Consider the following 9,782-nt stretch of genomic DNA (forward strand, 5'->3'; position numbering starts at 1 on the left):
TATCATCTATCTATCATCTATCTATCATCTATCTATCTATCATCTATCTATCATCTATCTATCTATCATCTATCTATCTATCATCTATCTATCTATCATCTATCTATCATCTATCTATCATCTATCTATCTATCATCTATCATCTATCATCTATCATCTATCTATCTATCATCTATCTATCTATCATCTATCTATCATCTATCTATCTATCATCTATCTATCATCTATCTATCATCTATCTATCATCTATCATCTATCTATCTATCATCTATCATCTATCATCTATCTATCTATCATCTATCTATCATCTATCTATCATCTATCTATATCTATCTATAACTGAATCACTCTGCTGTACACCAGCAATTAACACAACATTGTCAATCAACTATACTTCAGTTAAAAAAGAAAAGTGAATGCGAGGGGTCTTGAATTCCTCTCATAAAGGCAACCTCTGTGAAAGCATTTCCTTGACTGCAAAGTGCCAAAATATGTTATATTATTCTTGTTTCTTTTATTTTTTTTTATTGAGCTACATACATTTCACACACCAGACAACTCAGTGATTTTTTTTTTTTTAGTATATTCGCCAGATGGTGTAAACATCACCACTATCTAATTCCAGATCATTTGCATCACACCAAAAAGAAACACCACATCTATTAGCAGTCACTCCTTTGATTTCCTTCCCCTCAGCCCCTGGCAACCACTAATCTCCTTTCTTTGATTTTAGAAAAGGGGGGGAATATAGGTATAGATCAAAAAAAGAGGGGAGAGAAAGGACAGGGACAGATTTTACAAAACAACGACAAGGGAAGTCACCTGGCTCTTTTCTTCTTTCCATCCCAGATTGAAGAGGTGCCGGGTTTCCAGCTGTGCCTGCCAGGACCTTACCACTGCTCTGATAGCCAATAAGCATCTACTAAGAATGGACCTGAGCGGCAACGGCCTTGGGCTGCCAGGCATGAAGCTGCTTTGCGAGGGGCTCCGGCATCCCAAGTGCAGGCTACAGATGGTGCAGTGAGTCTCCATCCCCTGGAACAAGTCCTTAATTTTCATGATCTCCTGGGACAAGCTTGTCCTCCCCCGGGGCTTGAAGTATCTCCCCAAATGCTGACCCCCAAACCCCTACCTTGAATTAGGGCTGCCTTTAGACCGGTGACCTGAGGCCTGTGCCTTGGACCCTTTACACTTTGGAGGACCTTTTTCTGACCTCTTCTGACCCCACCCATTTCCACTTGGTGAGGAGTTCCTGGAGCCACCTGCCCACCCAGAACCCACACCCTATTTATTGACTGCATACTGAGTAGTCAGAACCCCAGAGCTCCCCGTGCAAAGATCCTTTAGTTGTGCAATTCCCTTTTTCTGCAATGCTGCTGTTTTAGTAAAACCACCCAGTTTCCCGCCTGTGTGTCTTTGTTACTACTCATAAGAACACTCCACTTCTGACACTTCTGTGTGTGGGGTTTTCCCCACACCAAGGAATTCTGTGACACCAGTTGGGTGTCCTGCAGTTAAACTCAATTCTAACACGACCTACCTGGAGATAGCGTCAGATCCCAAGGTTAAGGGCTCAGTCCCTGGAGACTTCCCCCGCCCGGCCCCCCCACTTCAGACGCCAATAGCAAATCCAGGTTGTCACCTGTGCCACTGACCCATCAGCTGTAAATCAAAGGTTCCCACAACCCGCCCCCCTGGGTTCTATTAATTTGCTAGAGCGGCTCACAGATGTCAGGGAAAGCACTTACATTTACTTGTTTATTAAAGGATGTGATAAAAGATACAGATGAACAGATACATAGGTCTGGGGAAGGTCCCAAGTTTGGGAGTTTCAGTCTCTGCCGAGTTTGGGTCCATCACCCTCTTAGCACGTGGATGTGTTTGCCAACCCGGGAGCTCTCTGAACCCTGTGCTAGTGGGATTTTTATGGAGGTCTCCTCACATAGGCATGATCAAATAGTATAATAACTCCACTTCCACCCTTCTCCACTCTTTGGAGAAGGGTTGGGGTGGGGGCAGGGCTGAAAATTCCAAACTTTTAATCATGGCTTGGTCTTTCTGGTGACCGTCTCCCATCCAGGAGCCCACCCAGAGTCAACTCAGTAAAACAAAAGATTCTCCAAGTTTTTTGTTTGTTTTTGTTTTTTTTTAATCACTTAGGAAATCAGGGATTTAGCAGCTCTGTGCCAGGGACCAGAGCAGAGACCAAAACATATTTTTTCTATTATCTCTCAGCCCCTCCTATCCTATTCCTCCAGATGAACTTCTACTTAGCCTTGGAGAACCAGTTCAAATTCTCCCAGAGAGCCTTCCCTCACTGTACACCATTTGTCAAAGATGGGTTAGGTCGTCCCTCCACCAGGATGGTTTTAACAAACAGCTCATGTTGATGGTGCACTGACCATCTGTCAGGCTTGTTCTACACCCTCTCTCTGTGTAATAAATTATATAATCCTCACAACGACCCTCTGAGGCAGGCGCTGTTATTATCCTTATTTTAGAGTCAGTGAACCTGAGACATGGCAGCACATGTAACAGAAAACTGATACCTGATTAAAACTCACTTGAGAGAATTCCATGGTGGTCCAGTGGTTAGGACTCTGCACTCTCGCTGCTGAGGGCCTGGGTTCAATCCCTGGTCAGGGAACTAAGATCCCACAAGCCGCACAGCGCAGCTAAGAAAACCCAACTCGCTCGAGGTCACAGGGTTAGGGGGTGTGGATGGATGCAAACACAGGTTGTTGAGCCCTAGAGACTCTGCTCTGAATTATCGTGCTATGTATACTACCTCCATGGCACCACCTACATTGGATTATAATTACTCACCTGTTTGTCTTATTAGAGAGGATTCTCCTTGCTGGAAATGACTTAAGTCCTGCTTGTCTCTAACTTTAGCGAGAATTGTAGATGCACGTTAGGTGATTACATGCACCAGGACAGGAGCCATCAGGATACAGAAAAGCAACATCTCTTTCAACATCTCTTTCCTCCCAACGTTGAGGACGTGTCAGCTGGAGGCTGGGGCTTGCCAGGAGATTGCCTCTGTGCTCAGCACCAGTCGACCTCTGGTGGAGCTGGACCTGACAGGAAATGCCCTGGAGGATTCGGGTCTGAGGCTCTTGTGTCAAGGTTTGCGGCACCCAGGCTGCGCATCTTGTGGTGAGTTCTACCCTCTGTCTCTGTGCATCTGATTGCTCTAGGGACCTCATATAGGTAGAATCACAAAGTAGTTGTCTTTTTTGTGACTGGCTCATGTCACTTAGCATGGTATTTTCAAGGTTCATCCATGTTGTAGCATGTGACAGAATTTCCTTCCTTCTTAAGGCTATTATTCCATTTTGTAGGTATATGTGTGTGTATATATATATATATATATGTTTTCTACGTGTATAATACATTTTGTTTGTCCATTCATTCATCCATTAATGGACACTTGGGTTGCTTCCACCTTTTGGCTCTTTTGAATAATGCTATGAACATTAGTGTACAAATATTTCTTTGAGCCCCTGCTTTCAATTCTTTTAGGTATATAACCAGAAGTGGAATTGATAGATCATATGCTTATTTTTAATTTTTTGAGGAACCACCGTATTGTTTTCCATAGTGGCCAAATCATTTTACATTCCCACCAACGGTGCACGAAGTTTTCAATTTCTCCACATCCTTGCCAACACTTGTTATTTTCTCTTTTTTGGATAATAGCCATCCCAGTGGGTATGAGGTGATATCTCACTGTATTTTGGGTTTTTTTAAAGATTTATTTATTTTATTGATTGATTGATTGATTGATTGCTATGTTGGGTCTTCGTTTCTGTGAGAGGGCTTTCTCTAGTTGTGGCAAGCGGGGGCCACTCTTCATCGCGGTGCGCGGGCCTCTCACTATCGCGGCCTCTCTTGTTGCGGAGCACAGGCTCCAGACGCGCAGGCTCAGTAGTTGTGGCTCACGGGCCCAGTTGCTCCGCAGCATGTGGGATCCTCCCGGACCAGGGCTCGAACCCGTGTCCTCTGCTTTGGCAGGCAGATTCTCAACCACTACGCCACCAGGGAAGCCCTCTCACTGTGTTTTTGATTTGCATTTTCCTCGTCATTAGTAATGTTGAGCACCTTTTTGTGTGTTTGTGGCCATTTATATGTCTTTGGAGAAATGTCTATTCAAGCCTTTGGCCATTTTTCAAACAAGTTGTTTATTTGGAAACATTACTTTTAAGATTGAGGGCAGGCATTTGCAGCAACATGGATGGACATAGAGATGATCATACTAAGCAAAGTAAGTCAGAAAGAGAAAGACAAATACCATATGATGTCACTTATATGTGGAATCTAAAATACAACACACAATAGCCAGGACATGGAAACAACCTAAATGTCCATCAACAGATGAATGGATAAAGAAGATGTGGTACATATATACAATGGAATATTTCTCAGCCATAAAAATGAATGAAATTGGGTCATTTGTAGAGACGTGGGTAGATCTAGAGACCGTCATACAGAGTGAAGTAAGTCAGAAAGAGAAAAACAGATTTCGTATATTAACGCATATATGTGGGATCTGAAAAAAATTGGTATAGATGATCTTATTTAGAAGGTAGAAATAAAGACACAGACATAGAGAACAAACGTATGGATACCAAGGGGGAAAGGTGTGGGGGGGGGGTGGATGAATTGGGAGATGGGGATTGACATATATACACTATTGATACTATGTATAAAATAGATAACTAATGAGAACCTACTGTAGAGCACAGGGAACTCTACTCAGTGCTCTGTGGTGACCTAAATGGGAAGGAAATCCAAAAAAGAGCGGATATATGTATACGTATAGCTGATTCACTTTCCTGTACAGTAGAAACTAATGCAACATTGTGAAGCAACTATAATCTAATAAAAAATTTTAAAAAATATGACACGAACATATCTATGAAACAAAAACAAATTCGCAGTTGAGAACAGACTTGTGGTTGCCAAGGCGGAAGTGGGGTGGGGGAGGGAAGGATTGGGAGTTCGGGGTTAGCAGATGGAAACTATTCTATACAGGATGGAGAAACCACAAGGTCCTACTGTTTAGCACAGGGAACTCTATTCAATATCTTGTAATAAACTATAATAGAAAAGAATATGAAAAAGAATATATATATATGTATAACTGAGTCACTTTGCTGTACCACAGAAATTAACACAACATTGTAAATCAACTATACCGCAATAAAATTTTTAAAAAAAAGATTGGGGGCAGGGAGGATAAAATTAGCATTGTATAGGAAATGGAACTCCATAATAGATGTTGAATTGGATTTCCTGCAGGTTGAAGATTTGCCACCTCACTGCTGCTGCCTGCGAAGACCTGGCATCCACCTTTAGTGTGAACCAGAGCCTCATGGAGCTGGACTTAAGCCTGAATGACCTGGGGGACCCTGGGGTGCTGCAGCTGTGTGAGGGCCTCAGGCAACCCCAGTGCAAACTCCAGACCCTCCTGTGAGTTCCGCTTTACTCACCACCCTAAGAGTCCAAATTCACAATCCCTGCCCTCCTGTCTGGGCTCAGTGGGGCCATCTCCCTCCCCTCTTCTCCTAACCTCTTGCTACATCAGCCCCCGTTGAAAGGTTTTTCTGCCACAAGGCCTTTGCACAAGCAGTTCTTTCTTCCTGGAATGTACTTCCTCTCTGATTTCTCCTTTTTTTTTACCCTGATAACACCTGTTTCATCTGTTAGGACTCAAAACACATGCTTCTTCATGGATACCTCCTCTAACCCCTAGATAAGGTCTAGTTTTAGGATCTTTTTGACCTTATTATTCTCCTCAGCATAACTTATTGCAATTTGTATGTGTGTGTGTAGTATTCCAGAAGTGCAGGAAGTGCAGGAGCTGGGCAACTCTGTGTTCCAACGGCTAGTATAAGACCTGGCTCAGAGGAGCTTAGAAATACATATACTTTCAAATGAGGGAACAGATGAAAAAACAAATGAACAAAAATAAAACGCAGCAAGGGGACTTCCCTGGTGGTGCAGTGGTTAAGAATCTGCCTGCCTATGCAGGGGACACGGGGTTGATCCCTGGCCCGGGAAGATCCCACATGCCACAGAGCAACTAAGCCCGTGCGCCACAACTACTGAGCCTGCGTTCTAGAGCCCACAAGCCACATCTACTGAAGCCCACGTGCCTAGAGCCTGTGTTCCACAAAGAGCCCGTGCTCTGCAAGAGAAGCCACTGCAATGAGAAGCCCGCGCACCTCAACGAAGAGTAGCCCCCACTCGCTACTAGAGAAAGCCTGCGTGCGTGCAGCAGCGAAGACCCGACGCAGCCAAAAACAAATAAATAAAATAAAATTATACAAAAAAAAGAAAGAAAAGAAAATGCAGCAAGGCTGTCAATTCCCAGAAAATTCTTTTTCTTTGTAGTCCCAAGGGAGAGTGCTTTTTAAATTTTTTTTTTTTTTTGGTCCTATGGTAGCATCATCAATTATCTGATGTCATTTGCTTTGGAATATATATAATTTTTTTCTTTTTTTTTTTTTTCTTTTGAGACATTGAGTCATACCTTGGCTTCTATTGTGTTTAGAGAATTAGGATAAATCTGTGCCCCATCTTCACACCTTTCTCTCTACTGCATCCTTTAAACATTTCCTTTTTGAGCTGCAGATACACGTAATTAGAAGGTTCATAATCCTCACCTGGTACCACCATATCACTATGGACCCACATGTGCCTTTGTTTTATTTTTGTCTCCTTCCTTGCCCTCCCCAGATCTCATCCGTAGACACTCATGTCTTCATTTTATCTAAATAATGCATCTCATCAGCTTCTGGTTTTTTTCCCACTTACCTTCATACACTGAATATCTGTTCATATTGGTATAAGCATATCTAATTGAGTCCTTCAAACTGACCTATACGCCGTCATTTGCATAAATCAAATGTTATTGATTCATCCAGGAACTCTGTCCCTATAATTGTGTACAGTGTTGTGACGTATATTCTTATTTATTTATTTTTGGCTGCATTGGGTCTTCGTTGCAGTGCGCGGGCTTCTCATTGCGGTGGCTTCTCTTGTTGTGGAGCACGGGCTCTGGGCACACAGGCTTCAGTAGTTGTGGCTCGCGGGCTCTAGAGCGCAGGCTCGGCAGTTGTGGCGCACGGGGGTTTAGTTGCTCCGCGGCATGTGGGATCTTCCCGGACTGGGGCTTGAACCCGTGTCCCCTGCATTAGCAGGCGGATTCTTAACCACTGCGCCACCAGGGAAGTCCCTCTCCTTTTTCTTAAACTGATCCCTAAAAACATCATCCTGATTCCCTATGAAGATGAGACTTTCCAACATAACTGCCGACGTGGCTTCAACCACTTCCTATCTTCCACAGGCTGCACAGCTGTGGCCTCACAGCCAAAGCTTGTGAGGATATCTCTTCCACCCTGGGGGTCAACCAGACCCTTACAGAGCTTTATCTTACCAACAACGCCCTGGGGAACACAGGTGTCAGGCTGCTATGCAAGAGCCTGAGTCATCCCGGCTGCAAACTTCGAGTCCTCTGGTGAGACATGGTCCCTGGTGCTGGAGGAGACAGGATGCAGGGCTTGGAGTTAGAAGTAAAAGTCAATCATTGAAACCCTCCATTTGGATAAACAAATAATCTAGAAAATTTGCAAATAGTTCATTTGTCCACTTGTGTATGCAATTTGTGCAAAATACAGAGGCCTTACTTTGCCTCTTGGGAGACACCCATACCTTTTACTGGTGGTGTGACCTTGGGTAATTTAACCTTGGGTAATCACCTAATCTGACAAGTGAGGCCATTGTACCTTAATGAGAATCTGGAATTACTCTGCCTGGCCTCAAATTCTAATTCCATCACTTACCAGTTTTGTGATGTATTTTTGTAAATTAGTCAACCTCTTGGCATCTCAGTATCCCTGTCTGTAAAATGAAAATAGCTGCTTCTTCATAAGATTAGTACAAATTAAATGAGTTAACACAGGTTTGGGATTTAAAATGGTGTGTAGCTCAGAGTAAGCCTATTTCCCAATAGGATTTGGTTTCAAATGAAGAACTAGTTAATGGAATTATGTATTTTAACAGGGCAGGATGCATGCATGATAGGTTTGATATATCATCTGAATGCCACAATAGTGGCCTGGACTATTTCCCACTCTGTGTCCTCAGGCTGTTTGGAATGGACCTGAATAAAATGACCCGCAGAAGTTTGGCAGCTCTTCGCCTAACGAAACCTTACTGACATTGGCTGCTGAATGGTTCCAGCTGCTGGTTCTTCTCTTGAAGTCAGGACAGAAGAGGATCATCCCAGAACCCGAGAATCAACAACGAGCCGGTTCTTTACTTCCTCAAGAGACAAACTCCTCTGCAGGATAATCCTTGCTGCTTGGGGTCTATGTAATCACCGTGGGACAGAGCTTGGAATTGTAGTTTTGGGAGTTGGTGCTTTGGAGAGAATTTAGGGCAGGGCCCAAATGACTCTAGAGCAGAAACTCTCAACTGAGGGTGATGTTGCCTCTCCAACCTCCACCGCTGCCCCCCCCACCCCCCCACCCCACAGAATACCTGGCAGTGTCAGAGGATACTGGGGTTGGGGAGCTACTGGTGTCTTGTGGGTAGAGGCCAGGGGTCCCGCTAAACATCCTATAATACACAAGACAGCCTCCCATAGCAAAGCGTTAGGGAACTGTTGACCGAAACCCCCCCGCCTGGCCTGAGTTTTCTCACAACAGGAGGTCCCGGTAAGGAACATGGTAAACTAAGCAGGAGAATTCGGGAGGGGCCAAAAGAGGGAGGAGATGACCAGCCTTCCAGAGTCCTTCTCACTGAATCCATCTTGGCTGAGAAATGCACACACCACCGGGGAGGACCCTGAGTCAGACTATGGGCCAAGCAAGGTGATTGGCCAGAGACAACCCGGAAACTGACCTCATTACCATAAACCCTGAGACTGCAAGCCACGTGGCAGAGCAGTTCTCCTGGGTTCCCTCACCCTGCAGCTCTCTACTTGGGCGCCCCTTCCCAAGTCTTTTGCTTTGTCAGCCTGTGTCTCCTGGGACAACTCGTCGCCGAGTGTTAGACAAGAGCCCGCTCTCGGGCCCTCGAAGGGGTTCCCCTTCCTGCAACAATAGCACTTAGCTTCAATGTCAACTGTGCCATCGTTGAGAAGCCTTATTCTCAGAGAGGATTGGTGCAGTGAGGATATTAGGCAGTTTGGGAGGATGGTGTATCTTAGAATGATTGTCATGCCAACAACCCTTGCAATCTTGGTTTGCACCATGATTCTGTCCTGACTGGAGCAAACAGAACTATGGTTGGACACCTGCAGGCTGGCCAATGACCTACACCAGGCTTTGGATGAAAACATGAAATCAGCCACAATTTCATTACTGGGGACTTGAGCTAGGAAACTTCAGACTATGCCAATGATCATTGGCAAACTTCACCAGGATGCCATGAGCATGCCATGCTGAAGATGTCTGGAAAGACCAGAATTTACTAGGAAGCAGAGGAAATTTGTACATAAGACTTAGTGACTTTGTAACCTATGAAAGGTTGAAAAACCCAGACTCTGAAGACATTCCTGTGGCCATCAATAAATGTTCCGGCTACTCACATAAAACTGTCCCTTGAAATACTCATTAAACTGCTGAACCCTATAATTAAACCCTTAAATTAAATCCTTAGCTTAGCCTGGCCTCAGATCTCCCTTAAAAGCAGCTTCTGAAACAAGCTGTTTGATCATGACCAGACTTTTAAGGCTGACTGAACTAAGGGTAACCTGTCCCACTTTAACC

The 9,782-nt window shown here is 44.3% G+C and overlaps 1 protein-coding gene across 1 annotated transcript; it reads left to right on the forward strand.

Annotated features, from left to right (window-relative positions):
* The first annotated feature begins 593 nt into the window (after window positions 1-593).
* On the forward strand, window positions 594-8,240 carry LOC118885382 (NACHT, LRR and PYD domains-containing protein 12-like). The gene is given in 8 exon segments (XM_036834014.1): window positions 594-598; window positions 850-1,020; window positions 2,996-3,159; window positions 4,954-4,960; window positions 5,305-5,475; window positions 7,355-7,525; window positions 8,155-8,223; window positions 8,225-8,240. Coding segments are annotated over 8 exon segments (774 nt in total).
* Window positions 8,241-9,782: the final 1,542 nt, after the last annotated feature.

This window comes from Balaenoptera musculus, chromosome 19 (assembly GCF_009873245.2).
Source record: "Balaenoptera musculus isolate JJ_BM4_2016_0621 chromosome 19, mBalMus1.pri.v3, whole genome shotgun sequence".
NCBI lineage: Eukaryota > Metazoa > Chordata > Mammalia > Artiodactyla > Balaenopteridae > Balaenoptera > Balaenoptera musculus.